General features: G+C 48.1%; 1 protein-coding gene across 1 annotated transcript; it reads left to right on the plus strand.

Annotated features, from left to right (window-relative positions):
* The first annotated feature begins 661 nt into the window (after nt 1–661).
* COPE (coat protein complex I subunit epsilon) lies at nt 662–22,952 on the plus strand. The gene is made up of 10 exons (XM_084826080.1): nt 662–825; nt 7,300–7,362; nt 8,034–8,134; nt 9,293–9,445; nt 14,809–14,862; nt 15,966–16,047; nt 18,073–18,228; nt 19,973–20,041; nt 21,543–21,617; nt 22,639–22,952. The coding sequence occupies exons 1-10, from the start codon at nt 718–720 to the stop codon at nt 22,684–22,686; spliced, it is 909 nt and encodes a 302-aa protein (XP_084682206.1). The 5' UTR covers nt 662–717; the 3' UTR covers nt 22,687–22,952.
* Nucleotides 22,953–23,363: the final 411 nt, after the last annotated feature.

Here is a 23,363-nt window from a genome sequence, read left to right on the forward strand (position 1 = left end):
GACTACGACTCCCAGCATCCCTGGCGCCGCCGCCGCGTCTGAGCGTCCAAGAGCCGAATTATTTCCTGGAGAAGGAGGGACGGTGGTGCCCTACAGTTGTTAAAGTGGACTCATACGCGGAGCCCACATCCCGGGGCTGCCTTTGAAACATTCAGCCGTAGTTCATGGTGGGAAATGTCATTCCTTCGTTAGGACTGTGTTGCTCTGCGGGCTTGGTTCTGTCAGGTCGCGGCCAAGGGGCTGGGCCTGGCCGGGGGCTTGACAGAGTCCGGCCTACAGTTCGATAAAGGACCAAAGGGGAGAAAGGCTATACTTTTGTTAGGACCAACAAAAACTCCCCAGAGGAGGTTTGAAATTAATAACAATAATAATAATAATAATAATAATAATAATATTTCGGCTTTCCACTTAAAATGGCGCTCAACAAGCACCGGAAAGTCCCGTTAGCGCTCGGGACAGATTGCCACTCTAATTTTCTATCTCTATGTGTCTTACGCAGTGCGGTCCTTTAGAACGTTACCGGTCGCTTCCCTAAAAAACTACAACTCCCAGCAAGCTTTCCGCCAAACGTGGGCACCCCCTCCGTCTCTGATTGGCCGGCCTCGGGAGAAAGTAGCGAGCCGGCCAGTCGGCGCTTCCCGGCGTGCCTTGCGCCCCGGCTGCGGGCGGGGGGGGAGAAGGCGAAGACGTGTCAGGTCCGGACGGCGACGGGCAGCGATGGCGGCCACGGGGGCACCGAGCGAGGCCGACGAGCTCTTCGACGTGAGGAACAACTTCTACATCGGCGCCTCGCAGGCCGCCATTAACGAGGCGCAGCGGGTCAAGGTGAGGCGAGAGGGTCGGGGCCGAGACAGGCCACGCCCTCCTTGCCGCCAGGGGGCCACGCCACGCCCCCTCGGGGTCCCTGCCCCGAGGGGCGCCCAAAGTGCCCTTATGGCGGTGGACTCTGCGAAACAGGAGTTTAACATGGGAGAAGAGGGGGGCTGTGTGCGTGCGTGTGTGTGTGAGAGAGAGATGCCGTGGGGCAGGCAGAGATTCAACAGGTGCCCCCCGAGGAGGTGGAGGCAAAGCAACACCTGTTGAATCACTTCCTGTCACCAGTGGGGCAGCCATTCCAGCAGGCTGTGCCGAGGGAGATGAGAGGGGGAAGCAGGGCTATTGCACCAGCCCTGCTAAAAAAGTTAGGGTGCAACCCTATGTACATTTAAGGCAGAAAAAAGCGCCACAACTCCCGGCATTCACCTGCCAGCATATGGTGAGGGAATGTTGGGAGTTGTAGGACTCTTTTCTGCCTACACATGCATAGGATTGTGCCCATAGGCTGCAATCCTTGACCAAATTAACTGAGAGCAAGTCTTGTTCAACACAGTGGGGTTTACTTCTGACTAGGCATGTGTAGGATTGCACCATTTGGGTTTTCATTTCCTTTTCCCTCCCCATTCTTTTTTCCGTTCTGTGCCTTCTTAGATTGTATGCCTCTGGGGGCAGGGACTGTCTGCTTTAAGTGATCATACGTAAGCCACACTGGGAGCCTTTTTGGCTGAGGAGTGGGATAAAAATACTTCAAGGGTGCAATCCTAGGCATGTTCAGACAGAAATAAAGCCCTATAACTTTCCAGCATTCTTCAGCCAGCAGTGCTAGCTGAGAAATGTCTGGAGTTGTAGGACTTTTTTCTATCTAAACATGCCTAGGATTATGCTGTAAATAAACTGTAGACCCTGGAATTAATGGTCTTATGGAGTGGGGGGCTTTACGTGACCATGTATATTACTTCCCCCTTCATGGATCACTGCCTTTTTGTGGCGAAAGGGCTTGCGTAACTCAGTGAAGCCATAAGCTATGCTGTGCAGGGCCACCCAAGATGGACAGGTCATGGCGGAGAGTTCTGACAAAATGTGGTCCACTGGAGAAGGAAATGGCAACCCACTCCAGTATTCCTGCCAAGAAAACCCCTGGAACGTATCACAAGGCTAAAAGAGATGACGCCGGAAGATGAGCCCCTCAGGTCGGAAGGTGTCCAATATACCACTGAGGAAGAGCAGAGGGAATTTCCAAGTAGTGCCAGAAAGAGTGAAGCGGCTGGGCCAAAGCCGAAAGGACACTCAGCTGTGGATGTGTCTGGTGGTGAAAAGAAAGTCCAATGCTGTAAAGAACAATATTGTTTAGCAACCTGGAATGTAAGATCATGAATCAAGGTAAGCTGGAGGTGGTCAAACATGAGATGGCAAGATTGAACATTGACATCTTGGGAATCAGCGAACTAAAATGGACAAGCATGGGTGAATTTAATTCAGGTGACTATCATATCTACTACTGTGGGCAAGAATCCCTTAGAAGAAATGGAGTAGCACTCATAGTCAATAAAAGGGTGGGAAAAGCAGTACCGGGGTACAATCTCAAAAACAACAGAATGATCTCAGTACGAATCCAAGGCAAACCATTCAGCATCACAGTAATTCAAGTCTATGCCCCAACCACTCAGGCCGAAGAAGCTGAGATTGTTCGGTTCTATGAAGACCTACAACACCTTCTAGAACTAACACCAAAAAAAGATGTCCTTTTCATCATAGGGGATTGGAATGCCAAAGTAGGAAGTCAAGAAATCACCAGGATAACAGGCAAGCATGGCCTTGGTGTACAAAATGAAGCAGGACAAAGGCTAATAGAGTTTTGCCAAGAGAACACGCTGATCATAGCAAACACTCTTTTCCAACAGCACAAGAGGCGACTCTACACATGGACATCACCAGATGGTCAATATCGAAATCAGATTATGTCCTTTGCAGCCAAAGATGGAGCAGCTCTATACAGTCAGTAAAAACAAGACCTGGAGCTGACTGTGGCTCAGATCATGAGCTTCTTGTTGCAAAATTTCAGCTTAAATTGAAGAATGTAGGGAAAACCACTAAACCATTCAGGTATGACCTAAATCATATCCCTTGTGAAGATACAGTGGAGGTGAGGAATAGATTTAAGGGATTAGACCTGATAGACAGAGTGCCTGAGGAACTATGGATGGAGGTCCGTAACATTGTTCAGGAGGCAGCAACGAACTCCATCCCAAAGAAAAAGAAATGCAAGAAAGCCAAGTGGCTGTCTGATGAGGCTTTACAAGTAGCTGAGGAAAGAAGGGAAGCGAAAAGCAAGGGCGAAAGGGGAAGATCTATCCAACTGAATGCAGAGTTCCAGAGAATAGCCAGGAGAGACGAGAAGGCCTTCTTAAATGAACAATGCAAAGAAATCGAGGAAAACAATAGAATGGGAAAGACTAGAGATCTTTTCAAGAAAATCGGAGATCTCAAGGGAATGTTTTGTGCAAAGACAGGCATGATAAAGAACAAAGAAGGCAGGGACCTCACAGAAGCAGATGAGATTAAGAGGAGGTCGAAAGAATACACAGAAGAACTATACAGGAAAGATCTGAATGTCCCTGATAGCCATGATAGTGCGGTCACTGAACTTGAGCCAGACATCCTAGAGAGTGAAGTCAAGTGGGCCTTAGGAAGCATTACTAACAACAAAGCTAGTGGAGATGACAGTATTCCAGCTGAGCTATTTAAGATCCCAAAAGATGATGCTGTTAAAGTGCTGCACTCAATATGCCAACAAATTTGGAACACTCCACAGTGGCCACAAGACTGGAAAAGGTCAGTTTACATTCCAATTCCAAAGAAGGGCAATGCCAAAGAGTGTTCAAACTACCGTACAATTGCGCTCATTTCACATGCCAGCAAGGTTATGCTCAAAATCCTACAAGCTGGGCTTCAGCAGCATGTGAACCGAGAACTACCGGAAGTACAAGTGGGGTTTCGAAGAGGCAGAGGAACTAGAGATCAAATCGCCAACATTCGCTGGATCCTGGAGAAAGCAAGAGAATTCCAGAAAAATGTCTATTTCTGCTTCATTGACTACGCTAAAGCCTTTGATTGTGTGGATCACAACAAACTGTGGCAAATTCTGAAAGAGATGGGGGTACCAGACCACCTTACCTGTCTCCTGGGAAACCTGTATGAGGGCCAAGAAGCAACAGTAAGAACCAGACATGGAACAACCGATTGGTTCAAAATTGGGAAAGGAGTACAGCAAGGCTGCATATTGTCGCCCTGCTTAATTAACTTATATGCAGAGTACATCATGAGAAACGCCGGGTTGGATGAATCACAGGTCGGAATTAAGATTGCTGGGAGAATTATCAACAACCTCAGATACGCAGACGATACCACCCTAATGGCAGAAAGTGAAGAGGATCTAAAGAGCCTCTTGTGGAGGGTGAAAGAGGAGAGTACAAAAGCTGGTTTGAAACTCAACATTAAAAAAACTAAGATCATGGCATCTGGCCCCATCACTTCCTGGCATATAGAAGGGGAAGAAACGGAAGCAGTGACAGATTTTATTTTCTTGGGCTCCAAGATCCCCGCAGACGGTGACTGCAGCCATGAAATTAAAAGACGCTTGCTCCTTGGGAGGAAAGCTATGGCAAACCTAGACGGCATAGTAAAGAAGCAGATACATCACCTTGCCAACAAAGGTCCGCATAATCAAAGCTATGGTTTTCCCAGTAGCAATGTATGGCTGTGAGAGCTGGACTATAAGGAAGGCTGAGCGCCGAAGAATCGATGCTTTCGAACTGTGGTGCTGGGAAAGACTCTTACGAGTCCCCTGGACTGCAAGGAGGTCAAATCAGTCCATCCTAAAGGAAATCAACCGTGAGTGCTCATTGGAAGGACAGATACTGAAGCTGAAGCTCAAATATTTTGGCCACCAAATGCGAAGAGAAAACTCCCTGGAAAAGGCCCTGATGCTGGGAAAGACTGAAGGCAAAAGAAGGGGACGGCAGAGGATGAGATGGCTAGGCAGCATCTCTGATGCAATGAATATGAACTTGAGCATGCTCCGGGAGAGAGTGAAGGACAGGAAGGCCTGGCGTGCTGTGGTCCATGGGGTCACGAAGAGTCAGACACAACAACTGAACAACAACAATATTACTTCAGCTCTGAAGCATATGACTAACGTTTCTCTTCTCCTCCCTCCGCGCTTTACAGTTGCGTTTACGTTTCTGATACCGTAGAGCAAAATACAAATGCACATGCACACACAAACACTTTGCCAACACTGATTAAAAAGAAAGAACTACTCTCTCCATTTTAAACTCGCTCAAAACCATAGCCCTATCGTGACCGCAGAAATAAAATGGGGTTTGTGTGCTGCCATAATAAGAATAAGCATCATTTTGGTGTAGAAATGAATACTATATTTTAAAAGTCAAAATAGCAAAAACAGCAGCTCTAATCATGTATATGCCCAGCCAACCACTTGCTGACTACAAAACCTTTTTTTAAAAAGAAATCTGTTCCCTAGTGGCACCGCTGTCTCATGAGGGTTTTGTGCTCGCTCGCTCTCTTTTTTCTCCCACCTTGTTGGATATTCTATAGAAAGTCAGGGTAGGAATCTTGAAGAGCAACACTTCCCATCTCTGTATTTCATTACTGGGGGCTGCACCTGTTGAATTATTGCCTGTCACGAGGCTTTTCTACCCACAAACTCTTATCTCTTCTCTCCTGTGGGATTGGTTCTCTGAACTTCTTCCATGGGAGAGAGCTGCACCTGTTGAATCTCTGATGTGATGGATTGATAGGCCATTGCTCTGATCCACCAGGGCTCTTGTGCTCTTAAGGTAGCACTTGTTGAATTGTCGCAAGCTTTTCCTCCTCTGTCCCTGCCCCGTTGAATCTCTGCCATGAAACAGCTACAGAACCTTCCACGCTTTAAAGGCAGAAATTAAACAAGCGAGGAGGGCAAAATGAGAGATCTGTTTTCCAAATGAATCCAGAATATTCCAGAATAAGATAGAATAAAGATTCACCTCTTCAATAGAGCTCTGTGAGGCAAGGTATATTTTAGGGCAGGGCTTCCAAACCCTGTTCAGCCTGAGGGCCAAATTCCATTTCGGAGAAGCTGTTGGGGGCCTTCTCCCAGTGCTGGGCAGGGCTGAAGGCAAAATGGGGCCAAAAACGACTGCTTAGTTTAGCTTCAAGCTTTTACTACCAGTAATTAAGCCTTAGGAGAGGCATTTCTACCATTATAGAATGGGGGGGAAAACTACACAAAAGCCAGGAAACAGTCGGGGACGGGACGGGATGGGGTCATGAGAAGGGGCGTGGTCATCTGGGGGATTCTTGGGGGCAGGACTCGAGCCCCAGGAGGGCCAAATTTGGCCTGCAGGCATGAGGTTCGACATCCCTGTTTTAGGTTACAGATTTTAGAAATACATGTAATGCTGGTTGGATTCCTCACCACATTCCCATACACCTTGTTAGAGAAGACCCCAGCCCCCAGCATTTTCTGTTGGAGTGGGGGCGTTGCTTCTTGCCTTAAAGACCTATTGGCTCAGTAGGGTGGTGGGTGCTGGTGCCCCCTGGTAAAGAAAGGGGGAAAAGCGGTGACCATAAGCCAGAACTCAAGACAGTGGTTTGTCTTTCAAGAGACGCATCTCAGCAATCTTCCCTTTCCAGTTTATTGCAACAAGAGCAGTGAAATTGCCTTCTCACAGTCTGATGCCCTTCCAACATTGTTGGACTATAGTTCCCAACACTCTGGGCCATGCTGGCTGGGGCTGATGGGAGTTGAAGTCTGAAGGAGGGGTCCAGGTTCGGAAAGGCTACAGCCAAGAGTCTTGAGTCACCTTGTAAGAAGAACAAATTAATTTTAGTTGGATCTTTTGTGAGCTACCGCTTGCTGCATCCGATGACATCAGTTTCATCTGTTTAAGTTTACACTGTGATAATTGTGTTGGTGTTCAAGTGCCATGAGGCTCTTTTGCAGTTTGTTTTTCTATAATTTATATATTTATAACATTTTTACCCTGCTCTTCAGCCCCAAAGGCTCCTAGAGTGGCTTGCAAAGATTAATAATGAGATGCTTCCTGCCCTTAGGCTTACAATCTAAAACACATGACACAAAAGGAAAAGGGATTGGGAGGGAAGAGGGGGGCAAAAAGGAGCAAAATTCGGGCGCCCATTCTTTGTTTCAAAGTTCTTATCGGTGTTCTTTCTGGCAGGGAAGGATGAAACAAGTTCCCTGCAGCTGCTCTTTCTCTGGCTGATGTTTGGGGCCAGGTTGGTCGTCTCCTTGCTTTGATGTCTATCCTGAGAGGCAAAGGGGTACAACATCCCAGTGGCCGTTGGATCTCTGGCTGATGGATGAGACCAGGGTCTGCAGTCCCAGGGGGCTTATAAGAGGATGATGTGTTGTCGTTGTTCTGCTGCTGTGGAAACGATTCTGTTTTCTTGTCTCTTTAGCCACCAAATCCTGAGAAAGAAGTGGAGAGGGACATTTTCTTGTATCGTGCCTACATCGCCCAGGTGAGGCTAACAGACTGATTTAAGAAAGCATGACTCAGAGTGCTGCTTCCAAGCCCATCAGACGCTCCTGCATCTGTAATGTTGGTTTTGTATGTGTCATTTCTTTATTTAAGATCAGTGTACCGTAATTTTTCAGCAGGATTGGCTCCCAAAATGATTTATGATTAACATCCGTGCAAAAGATTAATATGTTATTTATTCTTAACACTTAAACACTGCATTATTTGATAAAAAGCCATTGAGATGGTGAACAACAATTTAATGCAATTAAACCTTAACGCAATTTGAAAAAACAGGAACATAAATATATGGGTTTCTGGGTACATAGAGATGTTTATGCCACTCTGTTCTGACCTTTGGCAGTTGATGCTGCGGGCCAGGTCTAGAACAGCTTTCCCACATTTGGTTTCTTACTAGATGTGTTGGACTCCAACTCCCATCTGCCCCAGCTAGTATGGTCAGTGGTCTGGCATGATGGGAATTTGAGTCCAACGACATCTATAGTACTGCAGGTTCCTCTCCCCTGCTCCAGAGTAAGGGGGCAAAAAGGGTTTCAGGTGGACTCATGGGCTGGCCGATGCAGCCCTGTTTGCTTTCCATTTTTGCGAATTCATTTTTGAGATTGGTAGAAACAGGATCGCCTTTTCCCCTCCCTCTTTTTTTTTTTGTAGCGAAAATACGGTGTGGTGCTGGATGAAATCAAGCCCAGCGCGTGTCCAGAACTCCAAGCTGTGCGGATGTTTGCAGAATACCTTTCCAGCGAGAGCCAAAGGTGAGTGGAGCTCCATCACCTCTCTTGCAGAAATGCAGATTCTGTTGGCCTGGAAATGAGACTGTTGGTGGCCAAGGCCAAGGTCATGGTTATATCATAATTGCCAGACTTTAAAATTCCAGTGGCGTCTACACATGGACTGATCTTGGAGATGGTTTGAAGTCTCTGAAACTGGTTTGGGAGTAGCCACCTAGCTTCTGACTGGAATTGGCGAGGAGAGACATTCTGCCCCAGTGTTAAAACTGCTGCAGCGGTTATCAGCTTGTTTTTCAGCACAGTTTGTGGAGCTGATTCTATGCCTGTGGGACCTACTTAGTTGTCTGTTTGTTTGTTTTTTTAAAGAGATCCAGCGGCATACCCCCCCTAAGGAGACTCATTGAAATAAATCCCTGCAGGTGTTAGACAGGAAAGGCTTATTTCTTTTCCTGCAAGCATTGAAAAGCGGTTTGAGGCATCAGTGTCTACTTCAGAAAAGATATTACCGCAAAAGTACCAACTGGGATTATTAAGTCGATGCTGTTCTCCTCTTTGGAGTTCTTAAAGAAACCACTTCCCTAATAACACAGATTATTTTTTTTGAAAAATGCATCCTGCATGCTATTAACTACTGGCTGTGTCATATTTCTGCATTTATCATGACTTAAACCCAGCATTCATGAAACACTGCTGAACCAGGTCTTTGCTTCCATCTTCCCAATTTTCATTTATTTCTTAAGATTTTTATGAATTATTTTTAACTGGGAGGCCGGCAGGCTGCAAAGCAAAGTTCTGCCCTCTAGCGCCTCCTTTAATTGGATTCCAGAGAGAGATCTTATGTTTTAGAGCTCAGACACCACCCCCAGCCCACCTTTGCCTTGGACTTAGGTTCCTGAGCAAATTAATTTTCTTTTAGTCTCACCCGTTTGGCTTCTGGGAAATGGGTGTTCTGCGACCAGCCATGCCTACCATGGCAGCCATTTTTTATGACTAGGCACAGCAGCCATTTTGTGAGAGGGCCCATGGCACTTTCACCATTCCAAGCCGCTGACCTAAAAAATTTGGAGAGCCCTGGAGGAGGCAGCAGTTAGTCCTCTGGGGAGTTGCTAGCAAGACGGTTCTGGGTTGCTTCCGTTTCCTGACACTGACGTTTGTGGGGGTTTCCCTTTCCCTCCCTTAAAGGGATGCGATTGTGGCCGAGCTGGACAAGAAGATGGCCAAGAGCATGGACATCACCAACACAACGTTCCTGCTGATGGCAGCTTCTGTCTACTTCCATGACCACAACCCGGATGCAGCGCTGCGTACTTTGCACCAAGGGGAAAGTTTGGAGTGGTGAGTGGATCCACCTCCATCTTTCTCGGCTATATCATGAACCAACCATTGACCATCACCACACCTACCTTCCCCAGCCTTGTCTGCGGAATATCTTCTTCCCTAAGAGAGGGAGGGGAGAGAGAATTAGTTTTAGTGACGCCTTACTTATTTAATGGATCTGTTAGCCCACCCCTTCTGGACAGTTCAGGTTGGATAACAAAGCAGTAATTATTCTACCCCTGGGGTAACCAATCTAGTTCCCACCAGATGTTTATGTCTAAAAGGTTGAAATGCTTCTCCAAAGGCTGAGTTACTGGCAGAAAACTAAAAGCTAAAATATGCTGGTTGTTCTGGCTACACCCCTTTTGCCTTCATAGAATCATAGAATAGTAGGGTTGGAAGGGGCCTACAAGGCCATCGAGTCCAACCCCCTGCTCAATGCAGGAATCCAAGTCAGAGCATTCCTGACAAATGGCTGTCCAGCCTCGTCTTAAAGGCCTCCAGTGTGGGAGAGCCCACCACCTCCCCAGGTAATTGGTTCCATTGCCGTATTGCTCTGACACTCAGGAAGTTTTTCCTGATGTTCAGCCGGAATCTGGCTTCCTGTAACTTGAGCCCATTATTCCGTGTCCTGCACTCTGGGATGATCAAGAAGAGATCCTGGCCTTCTTCTCTGTGACAACCTTTCAAGTACTTGAAGAGTGCTATCATATCTCCCCTCAGTCTTCTCTTCTCAAGGCTAAACATGCCCAGTTCTTTCAGTCTCTCTTCATAGGGCTTTGTTTCCAGTCCCCTGATCATCTTTGTTGCCCTCCTTTGAACCCTCTCCAGCTTGTCTGCATCCTTCTTAAAGTGTGGTGCCCAGAACTGGACACAGTACTCCAGATGAGGCCTAACCAGTGCTGAGTAGAGGGGAACTAGTACTTCCCGGGATTTGGAAGCGATGCTTCTATTAATGCAGCCCAAAATAGCATTTGCCTTTTTTGCAGCCACATCACATTGTTGGCTCATATTCAGCTTGTGATCGACGACAATTCCAAGATCCTTCTCGCTCGTAGTGTGGTTGAGCCACGTATCCCCCATCTTGTAACAGTGCATTTGGTTTCTTTTTCCTAGGTGCAGAACTTGGCATTTGTCCCTATTAAATGCCATTCTGTTGTTTTCTGCCCAGCACTCCAGTCTATCCAGATCACTTTGAATTTTGTTTCTGTCTTCCAAAGTATTAGCTATCCCTCCCAATTTTGTGTCATCTGCAAATTTGATCAGCATTCCCTGCACCTCCTCCTCCAAGTCATTCATAAAAATGTTGAAGAGCACTGGGCCCAGGACTGAGCCCTGCGGTACCCCAGTCGTTACCTCTCCCCAGCTTGAGAAGGTCCCATTGATAAGCACTCTTTGAGTCCGATTCTGTAGCCAACTGTGGATCCACATGATCGTTGCTTCATCTAGCCCACTTCGAGCAAGTTTGCTCATCAGGAGATCATGGGGCACTTTGTCGAAAGCTTTGCTGAAGTCGAGGTATATGATGTCTACAGCATTCCCACGGTCTACAAGGGAGGTGACTTGATCAAAAAATGAGATCAGATTTGTCTGGCAGGACTTGTTTTTGACAAATCCATGTTGGCTTCGAGTAATCACGGCATTGTTGTCAAGGTGCTTCCAGATGGATTGCTTTATGATCTGCTCCAGAATTTTCCCAGGGATTGATGTCAGACTGACTGGTCTGTAGTTCCCAGGTTCCTCCTTTTTACCCTTTTTGAAGATAGGGACAACGTTAGCCCTCCTCCAGTCATCTGGCACTTCCCCGGTCCTCCATGATTTCTCAAAGAGAATAGACAGCGGTTCTGAGAGTTCTTCTGCCAGTTCCTTTATTACTCTAGGATGCAGTTCATCTGGCCCTGGAGATTTGAACTCATTCAAAGTAATGAGGTGTTCCTTGACCATATGCCTGTCGATCTCAAGCTGCAATCCTGCCCCTTCAGCCTGTACTTCGCCTTTGCCAGGGGGGTCATAGACCCTCTTTTGGGAGAAGACTGAGCCAAAGTAGGAATTGAGCACTTCTGCCTTTTCTTTGTCATCTGTTATCATTTTGCCATCCTTATTTAATAGCTGAACAACCATTTCTTTCCTCTGCCTTTTACTATGCACGTAGCTGAAGAAAGCCTTTTTGTTGTTTTTAGCATCCCTCGCTAACCTCACCTCGTTCTCCGCTTTAGCCTTCCTGACGCCATCCCTGCAATTCTGTGCTACCTGCCTGTACTCTTCCTTTGTTACTTGGCCTTCTTTCCACTTCCTATATGTGTCCTTTTTTGTTTTCAGGTCATCCCTAAGCTTTTTGTGAAGCCACATTGGCTTCTTCTGTTGTCTTCTACCTTTTCTTCTTGTTGGAATTGTTTGTGATTGTGCCTTGAGAATTTCCTTTTTTAAAAGTTCCCACCCATCTTGGACTCCTTTTCTCGCTAGCATTGTTTGCCATGGGACCTTACTGATCATTGTTCTGAGTTTATTAAAATCAGCTTTCCTAAAATCCAGGGTACGCGTTTGAGTACACTCGGCTTTTGCTTCCCTTAGAACCAAGAACTCAAGTACAACATGGTCGCTTTCCCCCAGAGTTCCTGTAACTGCTACTTTATCCACTAAGTCATCTCTGTTGGTTAGGATCAAGTCAAGGATAGCCGATCCTCTAGTTCCTTCCTCTACTTTCTGTAGGAGGAAGTTATCCGCCACACAAGTCAGGAATTTCCTGGAGGGGCCATGTTTTGCAGAATTTGTCTCCCAACAAATATCGGGGAAATTGAAGTCCCCCATTACTACTACATCATGCTTCCTTAAAACATTGGCTATTTGCTTTTCAAAAGTTTCATCCTTGGCTTCTCCTTGATTGGGTGGCCGGTAGTAGACTCCGACCACCAGGTTCCTTTTATTCTTTGCTCCATTTATTTCAACCCAGATGCTCTCGATGGGGCTACCAAGCTCCTCCTCCTGTATTTCTGTGCAGAGATATGTATTTTTCACATACAGTGCAACCCCGCCTCCCTTTCTGTTCCTCCTGTTCTTTTTGAACAAGTTATATCCTTCAACTGCTGTATTCCAGTCATGAGAGTCATCCCACCAAGTCTCAGTTATACCTATCAAGTCATAATTTCCCTCCTGTATTAAGAGTTCAAGTTCGTTCTGTTTGTTTCCCATACTCTGGGCATTAGTATATAGACATCGAAGACCATGTGCTTCATAGTCTGGCTTTCTTCCTACATGTGTCTGAAGACTATTATTGGGCGCTATCAGCGCTGTTCTCTCCATTGCAGTGCATGCGCCTACGTCCATTGTTACCCCCAACATTACATCTCCCTTCCCCGTAGGATTCAGTTTAAAGCCCTCCTGATGAAGTTCTTCATGCTGTGGCCAAACACATTCTTCCTAGCCTTTGTGAGGTGCAACCCATCCCTAGCCAACAGCCCATCTTCCAGGAAGTATAGCCCGTGGTCCCAGAATCCAAATCTCTCTCGTCGGCACCACCTTCGTAGCCAGTCATTCACCCGGAGTATTTTTCGTTCCCTTTCTATCCCTCTTCTAACTACTGGAAGGATGGATGAGAAAACTATCTGGGCCCCAAAGTTCTTGAGTTTCCTTCCCAAAGCTTCAAAGTCTGACGTGATTTCTTCGTAGCTCCGCTTGGCGGTATCATTTGTTCCCACATGGATGAGAAGAAAGGGATACCTGTCAGTGGGCTTTATGAGTGCAGGCAACCTTTCAGTCACGTCTCTAATCTGTCCTCCCGGGAGACAACATACCTGGCGAGTCCACGGGTCTTCGCGACATACTTGGGTCTCGATCCCACGCAGCAAGGAGTCTCCCACTACTACTACTCTTCTCTTCTTCTTCTTGTAGGCCTGGGTTTCATCGCCTCTGTTTGACTGACCTTTAGCCTCTTGCTCACTCTCATGTAGGTTCCCCTGTGATTCTTCCTCTGCAGGCTGTCCTCCAGTCTCATCTGCAAGTACCTGGAATCGGTTCCACAGCTCCACCGCTTCCACTGGTGCAGAGTGGCGTCTAGTTCTTCTTCTCCTAACTGTCACCGTTTTCCAAGGAGTATCCTCTACTCCATTTTTCTTCTCCTCAGCATTTCCCACTTCTGCCTCATCTTGCTGTTGCTCTTCAAGCTTCTGGTCTGCCCTTTGCTGCTGTAGTTCCCCCATTCTGTCCAAGAACTCTTCGTGTTCTCTTATTCCCCGGAGGGTTGACAGTCGCCGCTCCAGTCCACTTACTTTTTCCTCCAGCAGCGTGATCAACTTGCACTTGTTGCAGGTGTAGGCCATGTTGTTCTCAGGCAAGAAAGCAAACATTGCACACACCTTGCAGGTCACCACCACTGGAGAGTCTTGTCCTTCCATAGCCCCTTTTCCCTTTTTGTGTCTAGCTTTGTGATTGTTCTAGACTAGCCTGTGCCTGCTCCTCTACTCAGTAGAGGTTAAAAGCAGAGTCCCACTGGTGTGGAAGTGTGTGTTACAAGACAAATAAATGGGAAAAAGTTAGTTAAAAAAAAATGTTAGGGGCCTCCCCCTTGACCTCCCCTGCCGAACTCCCCTGGCCAACTCCTGTTTGCTCCCCCTGTTCGCTCACTCTGTTCGCTCGCTGTCTGGGAGCTTGCCTGCTTCTGTAGTCCCTGGACCAGCTGGAGCAGCTTGCTCTGCTCTGCTCTGCTCAGCTGGGAGGCGGGAAACAGACTGAAGCTTCCCGCCCAGTCAGCTGCTGGGAGTACTCAGGCCACACCCCTCCAATTCAGTTGGAGCTCTCAGAAGCTCCTGGTGAGCTCACAGCCAGTCAGAAGGATAAAGGGCAGCGCCCTGGGCTTCCTGCAACCCACTTACCTCTTAGCCTCTGTCTCCTTTGTCTCCTTTGTCTCTTCAACCACTGCAACTCCCCTGGCCAACTCCTGTTTGCTCCCCCTGTTCGCTCGCTCTGTTCGCTCGCTCTCTGGGAGCTTGCCTGCTTCTGTAGTCCCTGGACCAGCTGGAGCAGCTTGCTCTGCTCTGCTCTGCTCAGCTGGGAGGCGGGAAACAGACGCATCCATCACTGGAATGCAGCCCCTGAGAGTTTCTCTGAAATGGAATTCAGCCCTCGGGCTAAAAGCGGTTCAGCACCCCTGCTTTAAGCCTTTTGTGGTCACAGTTTGCACCTTGAGACTCCATGAGTCTTGAGCAGCAAAGAACCTTGCTGTGTCCGGCCAGAGGCCCACAACCAGGAGATCCTAGCATCCTCATATGGGAAGGGATCTCGGAGGACATCTAGCCCAACCCTTGCCAGAAATCCACCCCTACAGCCACCAGTGGCTTCTCCACCATATGGTCCTAAAACTCTGCTTCTGCTCTTGTTCCCTTCAGCATGGCAATGACCATCCAGATCCTGCTGAAACTGGACCGTCTGGATTTGGCCCGGTAAGTTCTGCCATGGGCACGTCTGTCCAGCCTCTTGTCCATGTCCTTCCACTCTGCTGTACTTCCTGCACGCACACCAACGTGGCCATAAAATGCTGTGCTTTGTTTGAAAGGGTTGTCGCTCCGATCTGTAGTCTCATGAGAACCTTGGTTCTCAGATAGGTTCTGTTGAGCAGCAGCAACTCAGAGGAGTAGGACTGATTATTTTTAAGAAAAAAACATTTTTGATGGGCTGGAAAAACTTCCCACAGGGCCGGCTTTCCCTGTTCTCCTCCCACTGTGGGAAGATTTTGGAAAGCGTTCCAGGCGCATGCTCACCTGTGCTGCAGAATCCATCTGTTGCTGGACTCGAACTCCCGTCAGGCCCAGGCAGCATGGCCAATGGGAGCCCAGCACCATCTGGAGGGCTACCCCTTTACCACTGCTGGTTTGAAAGCATTTGTACCCCTCCTGTCACCCGAAACAGGCTCCCCAAGCAGTTCATAAAGATCAGTAAAAAACAAGGCAGTCCACAAGGCAACCACAGTTTACAGTCTGAAAAGACAGGGCAGAAAAGGCAAAAAGGATGGGGAGGGAAGAGCAAACGTGGCACTGGTTCTTAGGTGCACAGTTATCCCCCCCAACTTGTGAACTGATTGCTGAACTGAGCCGCGTGCCCATGAGTTTGGGGAGCTTGCCATTTGTGTGACTCCGAAACCAAACCGAGGGAGCTCACCAAAGGACGTTACGATGAAAGGTCCTTTGCAGGGGAGAGGCCACAGGGAGACCCCCCCTTTTAATGAGGAAGCCACTCACGCTCACCTTCTTGCACAACGGTCACAAAGGGGTGGCTCTCTCCTGTGGGCCTTCCCCCTTTGTGGGGTGGGTAGAGGCCCTGCTTTTCTTGTGCAAGGGCTCTGGTTCACTTCCCTGCGTTTCCACATAAAAGAATCTGGTCAGAGGTAGTGGGGAAAGACCCTTGTCTCAATATAAAGCAGTTTCCTATGTTCCTATGGATGGACCCATGTTGAATCAGTGAAGTTCCTGTATCATGTTAGTCTTGGCTCCCCCAATGCCTGTGCTGCTTTCCCTCACATGTTCTCCCTCTTTCTCTGCCTCTTTAGAAAGGAGCTGAAGAAGATGCAGGAGCAAGATGAAGATGCCACCCTGACCCAGCTGGCCACCGCCTGGGTGAACCTGGCTATGGTGGGTACCATCTTCCGCGATTGAGGGGCAAGGGAGAAGACAAACTTGGCATTTAAAAAGCAGGGGGCCTGGTTTCCAGTAGCCTCCCCCAACCAGGTGCCCTCCAGATATGTTGGACTACAACTCCCATCATCCACTGCTAGTGTGGCCATTTGGCCTACGACTGAAGGCAAGAGCCAGCTGGCACAGTGGTGAGAGCAGGAGTTGGCAACCTGTAGTCCTGATGGTCTGTGGCTCCCATCATCCCTGACCATTGGCTGAGTTGCCAGGGGCTAATGGGACTTGGAACCCAAAACATTGGGAGGGTGCCCCCAGGGTTAGAGTATCAGTCGAGAACTAGGGAGCAAAACCAGGTTCAAATCCCCACTCACCCAAGAAGCTCTCGGCCTGTCACCTTCTCTCAGCCTAACCTACCTTTCAGGATTGTTGTGAGGACGAAATGGAGGAGAAGCTTGAGCTCCTTGGAGGATAGATGGGATATAAATTAATAAATCTGGGACCTTCTGCATGCAAAACTGGTGCTCAGCCACTGAGCAAAAATCCCTCCCCAGGGAATACAGGAAACAGCTATGTACTAGGTCACTCTAATTTAATTTCCTTTATCATAGATTATGTAACCCACTCCACATCAAGAGATATTGGACCAGTGTAAAACAAATTAAAATACAAATACAACTTTTTTTTTTTTTACAACACAAACAACAACCCAGAGTATCGGTTGTCATTGAATTGTGAGTTGTTGTGTTGTCTGAACTCAGCTGTGCTTGCTAACCAAGAACAACCCAGAGTTCATGACCCAACAACAAACCGTGGTTCTCATTGTGGATTATTCATGGTTAACAAACCATGGTTTGTTTGCACAGCTGGTTTCACAGAACATGACAACCCACAATTCAACGACAACCCATACTCTGGGTTGTCATGTTGTGCAAACAGCCTCAGTAGCTGGAATTTAGTCATTCCTCAGGAAATGTGTGCCTGAAAAGTCTTCTGCAAACACCGAAAACAAGGTAGTGTGGGGGCCATGCTTGTTCTCGATTGGAAGGGCATCCCATAGGGGGTGGGAGCCAGCACGCTGAAGACCCCACTCCAAGTAGTTTCCAAGTGGATCTCTGACTTCTGTGGCATCACCAGGGGTGCCTCTTCAGAAGACCTCTGTGATCAGGCAGGATGATCAGGGAGAAGGCATGTCCTCAAGTCCCAAGTTGATCAGGGCTGGGAAAGATTGAAGGCAAAAGGAGAAGGGGACGGCAGAGGATGAGATGACGAGATAGCATCACCGATGCAATGAATATGAACCTGAGCCCACTCCGGGAGAGAGCGGAGGACAGGAAGGCCTGGCGTGCTCTGATCCGTGGGGTAACGAAGAGTCGGACACGACTGAACGACTGAACAACAACAGCAAACCAGAACCTTAAACCCGGTAGGAGATGGGCAGCCAGTGTAGAGCGTTCAGCGGAGGGGTTACATGCCAATATATAGATCAGCACTTGATGACAGCTGGGCAGCGACATTCTGCGCTAGCAGCAGCTTCCAGACCAGCCTCAAGGGCAGCCCCACATAGAGCACATTGCAGTAGTCCAGTCTTGAGGTGGGCTGTTTGTCCATCTAGGCCAGAACTGTCTACTCTTGACCGCCAGCGGCACTCCAGGGCTCCTAATTCACTTGCTACCTGATCCTTTTTTTAAAAAAAAAATGGAGATGCTGGGGATTGCACCTGGAAGCCCCTTTCTTGTGGAGCCTGTGCCTAATTTTTCCTCCTCCCTCGCAGTCCCCCTTTCCTTTTGTATTGTGTCTTTTAGATTGTAAGCCTGAGGGCAGCAGGTGCTGTCTTATTTCTTATCTTTGTAAGCCGCCTTAGGAGACGTTTTGGGTGAAGGGCGGAATAAAAATGCTTTGAATAAATAAATAACATGGCTCCCAACCCCCCCCCGCCCCAAAAACCCCCTGTGATGGGCAGTGAGTATCTTATCACGGTGCAGCTTCTCTTTTTCTGATTCTCTGGCTTTTTCTTTCCTTTTTCAGGGGGGCGAGAAATTGCAGGATGCCTATTACATCTTCCAGGAGATGTCGGAGAAGTGGTCGCCCACCCTCCTGTTGCTGAATGGCCAGGCCGCTTGCTACATGGCCCAGGGCAAGTGGGAAGACGCCGAAGGGGTGCTCCAAGAGGCCCTCGACAAGGTGGGTCATGTCCTCCCAAGCGGCCTAGACAGGAGCCTCGCGTGGGAGAAGAGGGCCTGGCTCGTGGGGTGTCTCTGCCTGCATTTGCCAGCGGCAGAGGAGACGCTCAGCCTGTCTCTTGGACTGCAGGAACGGTCCAGTCCAGTTTCTGCAGTCCAGCCTGACTCTTCTCATGAAGGGTGGGACCAGAGTTTGGCATCAGAGCACCTACTTCGCCTACAGAGGGTCCCAGGTTCAATTCCCGGCTTCTCAGGGTGCGGGTGGCGGTCCCTGCTCAGCCCTGAAGTTTGCTTCTGTTCTCTGAGGCTTACCTACCACCCAGGGTTGTTTTTAGGCTTAAATTGGGTGGGGGAGAGAGAGAATTCCTAAATACAACCCCTGTTTTGGAAAAAGGATAGGGGATACAAATGTGAAAGAATAAATGCATCTTGAAGTTTGTAGTACAGATGCATTATAGAAAGAGGTGAGATATGGACCCTGTCCCCCTCGTCCTTTTGCATCATGGGGTGGGACTGACTCTGCCTGACGTCAGTTGCCCGTTGGAATGGGCCCTCGGCCAGATGGCCCGATTCAGTTTAAGGCAGCTCTGTGCACAGAACTGGCAGGAGGAGCTCAAATGGTCCATCCCACGCAGAAGGTCCTGGGTGCAAACCCTGCATCGCCAGTTGAAAGGGGCTCAGATGAGCTTGAGTACGACTCATTCCCAGCTACTGGTGAGGGATGATAGGAGCTGCTGTACAGCACATCTGGAGGGTGCTGGGTTGCAGACCGTTGGAGGCGGAGGAACGAGTAGGAAATCCAGGAAACTTGGCCAATTTCAACCCTAGCATTAATTAAAATAATTTATCAAATAAAGACCAGAAGTTCACAACATTGCTTTGGAACAAGACTATTAGCTTAGGTTGACATATTTTACTAGTCTCACAGTATGTTTTGTATATTGTCTGACTGTTGTTTTGAACAAACTCATCTCATGTTTCTTGAGTTTTATATGACTGTATTCTTTGTTGTGAATGTTTAGTTTTTATTTAATAAATTATTTTAATTAACTCTAGGGAGTGAAATTGACCAAGCTTTCCTGATCTCCTGTTCATTCTTGATTCATATTGTTCAAGACATTATTCCCCCCTGGTTTTGACGCTGGAGTAGGCGGTGCTGGGCTGGATGGTATGACGCAGCATCCTATTTATTTAGAACCATGAGGACTGGAACCTTCCTTCATTTTTAGGGGAGGGACCACTGTTCGGTGGTAGAGCACACACTTTGCATGCAGCTAGCAGCTGAGGGGAAAATACCCTAGAGAGCTGCCACAGGTCAGAATAGACCATAGTGGGCTTGGTGGAGAAACAGTCAAGTCTGGTAGAAGGCAGGCATCTTAGAATCATAAGAGTTGGCAATGACCTCAGAGATCATCTAGTCCAGCCCCCTGCTCAGTGCAGGTTGTGCACTGCAGGGTGCAGCTACAGCACGCCTTAGAGATGGCTGCCCAGCCTCTGCTTAAATTCCTCCAATGAAGGACAACCCACCACCTCCCTGTTCCACTGCTGAACAGTTCTCACTGTTAGGAAGTTTCTCCTAATGTTTAGCTGAAATTGGCTTCCCTGCAATATCCACCCGTTGGATCTCGTTCTGCCCTCTGGAGCAGCAAGGAACAAGCCTACTCCATCTTCTGTGGGGCAGCCTTTCGGGTCTCTGAAGGCCACGTTCCTCTCTCAGTCTGACTTCTCTGCCTCGTTTCCTACAGGACAGCAGCCATCCGGAGACCCTGATCAACTTTGTGGTCCTCTCACAACACCTGGGGAAGCCCCCGGAGGTGAGCCTGGCTTCTCCTTGCCCAGCGGTTGGGTGGAAGGGCAAAGGGGGTCTGATTTCAACCGGCCCACTGGACTCTTGGCATTTCCAGCCCAAATAGAGGGCCCCTGCTTCGCCTGGCTGATCACAGCTCAGGCTGTTCTCCAGCCCTGCCCCCCACTTCTGAGGAAGGGCAGCAGCTCAGCAGCAGGGCTCTTGGTTTGTTTGCAGAAGGCCCTGGGTTCGATCCCCACTAGGCCTGGGGAAGACCCACAGCCGATCACTACCGAGTGGGATGCACCAATCGCCTGATTCAGTAGAAGGCAGCTAGCCTTGAGTCCAAAGTCTCTCTGCTCGTGAGTCACTCTTGGCTGTTCCAGAAGCCATCCTGTGCAGAACACACATGCAGACCCCATGGGCTGCCCCGTCAGACCCCACCCCCCCGTGGGTGTCCCCAGTTCTGCAGCAGGAGATGGCCGCTCAGTTCACATTCCATTGTTGGCGACCTCTCCTGCCAATCTGTGACCCTTTTTCTTGTGTTTTTAACATGCAGTATGGCTTTTCAGGGTAGGCTGCTTCAAAAGCTGTAAAAAAAACACAGAACGGTTGTTTCAAAAACACACTGAGCATCTACCATAAAATCGGCACTTGGACCAAGCGGACTTGCCTCCCCCCACCCTTGTATTATGTGCCATTTCTGTTTCTATCATGTTTCTTTCTACAAAACCTTTTTTACGCCTGAGTTTTCTTAAAGGTTTTAAAAAAAAATTGGTACATTCAGCTACTGTAATAATGGCTTGGATGTTGTCAGTTCCCCCACCCCATCCCCAGCAGCAGTTTTCTGCATTTCTGCTGTTCTTTAGCTATAAACTGGAGGCCCTTCTCTCCCCGTTGCTTTCCCTTCTTGCTTCCCCCAGATCCTTGCTTCCTTGGCTTCTGTCCAACCTACAGAGGAGGTGAAAGTCCCAAGTGAGAAGCTTGCATTAAAAAGGCCTGGGAACGGTCTTCCTTTAATTTTGCTCTGGCAATTGTTCCCCGCTCGATCACCTGGGAAGCTGATCCCGCCCCCTTTTCAAAATCCTTTCTGGAACTCAGTGTTCTTGGGTGACTTTCCTGAAATCCTCTGCTTCCATGATTGCAGGAAGCGGGATTCTCAACACCAGGTGAAAGAGGTCAGAGGTTGTTCAGGTCACAGTTGGTCCCCTGCTGGAACAGCAAACTTTTAGGGGGGAGGGTGTTATTTCTCCCCCCTTTTTCCCTCTCCTCCCTGATCTCCTTTCTTTTTGGGAGCTGAAACAACCCTCTCCCTTGCCTTTTTAAAAAATAATAGGATTCTTCATCATAGAACCTTGTACTTCTTTCTTTTGCACTCTCTCTGCCACCCTGTTCTTTCTCTTTTTTTCTCTCTCCCTCTTTTTCTGCTTTTTCCCATTGTGTTTACTCTACATCTGTTTTTGTTTCCCTTTGTGAAGACACTTTCTTGTTTTTGTCCCTCCACCCTCCTCACTCTCTCTCTCTTTAAGGTCACCAACCGATACCTATCGCAACTGAAAGATGCCCACCGAACCCACCCTTTCATCAAGGAATACCAGGCCAAGGTAATGCCTTTTCTTCCATCTCTCAGTTGAGGCTGCTTCTTCAGTTTTTCTGCCCAATCACTGACTGAAGAAAGCTGCGTTCACTTTGAACGTAATGCAAACACCCTGGCACTAGGTAAGCCAGTTAAGACATGGAGTGTTACAAAATCCTTTCTCGTTGAACACACTACATGTGTTAATTGGCTTTCCTCCTGCCGGGGTGTTTGTGTTATCAGCAAGAACTGCTCTGTGAATGACCGCTGTTTGTAAAGTGATTATCACTTTCTGCATTTAATTTCCTTCTTACCTCTATTTACAATTCTTTCCAGCACCATATGCATCTGATGAAGTGGGTTATAGTCCACAAAAGCTTATGCCAGATTAATTTTTTTAGTCTTTAAGGTGCTAAAAGACTCTTGGTTGTTTCTGCTGCAATAGACTGACACTGTTACCCTCCGGGCCTCTTTAAAATTGCATCATGTTAAGTTAATTGTAGTAAACCACTGAGAGATGCTGATGAATGGTACTATCGCGTTTTTTGGGGGGGGAAATACTGAAGTGAGGGATGACCAATAGGAAATAAATAAATAAATTTTATTTCAATAAATAAAGGAAATAAGAACTGCCATCTTTGGTGGTACTCACGCTGTGATTCGGTGAGTCTCTGATCTGTGCATACAGAGAGGCGATGGGCAGCCTCCTTTTGATGAAGGTAGTTCTGCTGCATAGCTGCATCAGAAGCGACTGAGTGAGCCAGCCTCACAGAGGCTCAGTAGAATTACTCACTGTGCAGCTGCGGCTGAAAGAGAGGCCAGAGCAGTGGATGAGGCAGAGACCCAGTGGGTGGCACTGTCCCTTGGGTGCATTTCAGTTACTTTTTTATTTCTTGCAGCACACCAGTTGGTGATTAAGAGATGTTCTTGCTGGATCTGATTCAGTCAGTGTTTTTTGTTCCTTCTCCTTAAAATTAAAACTGCCTCTCTCTCTTTCCTCCTCTCTCTCTCTCTTCTCCCCCGCCCCCATCCTCTCTTTTGGTTTAAAGGAGAACGAATTTGACCGCCTGGCCTTACAGTTTGCTCCCTGCGCATGAGGCTTGCTGAACAGGAGCACCCCTTGACCGGCGGCGTCCTTGCAAAGTGGGATTCTGTGCGAGTGGCACGCAGGAATCGGTTTTTCTCCCGTACAGCAAACTGCTGCTGGTTTTCTCCTGTATGCATCAGGCGCTGTAGAATTCGGTTCTTTTCGCCTGCAATGTCTTTTGAAGTCCCAGTTATAAGAGAACGCAGTGGGGAGTAAAAACTTCTCAATGGCCTACCTTTAAACATTCCCAATAAAACCTCTGCTAGGTTTACCTCCCTGCCTATTTCTGATTGTGAATCTGTTAACTGCCTGACGTGAACCTGGCACCTTCTGCATGCAACACATCTACTCTACTTATGGTCCTTCCCCTAAAGGCAAAGTAAGATTCCAGGCCTCATGGCTCTGAATAAAGGACCGGGTGCCTCTGCTAACCCAAAAGTTTATAATAAGAAAATAATCCCCCCTCCCATTTTGTAATTGGAGCCCAGTGTTATGCAGGAATCATAGAATCATAGAATAGCAGGGTTGGAAGGGGCCTGCAAGGCCATTGAGTCCAACCCCATGCTCCATGCAGGAATCCAAGTCAGAGCATCCCTGACAGGTGGCTGTCCAGCCTCCTCTTGAATGCCTCCGGTGTGGGAGAGCCCACCACCTCCCTAGGGAATCAGTTCCATTGTCGTATTGCTC

Source organism: Heloderma suspectum, chromosome Z, assembly GCF_057233095.1.
Source record: "Heloderma suspectum isolate Gila_16-S chromosome Z, 16-S_ref, whole genome shotgun sequence".
Classification (NCBI taxonomy): Eukaryota; Metazoa; Chordata; class Lepidosauria; order Squamata; family Helodermatidae; genus Heloderma; species Heloderma suspectum.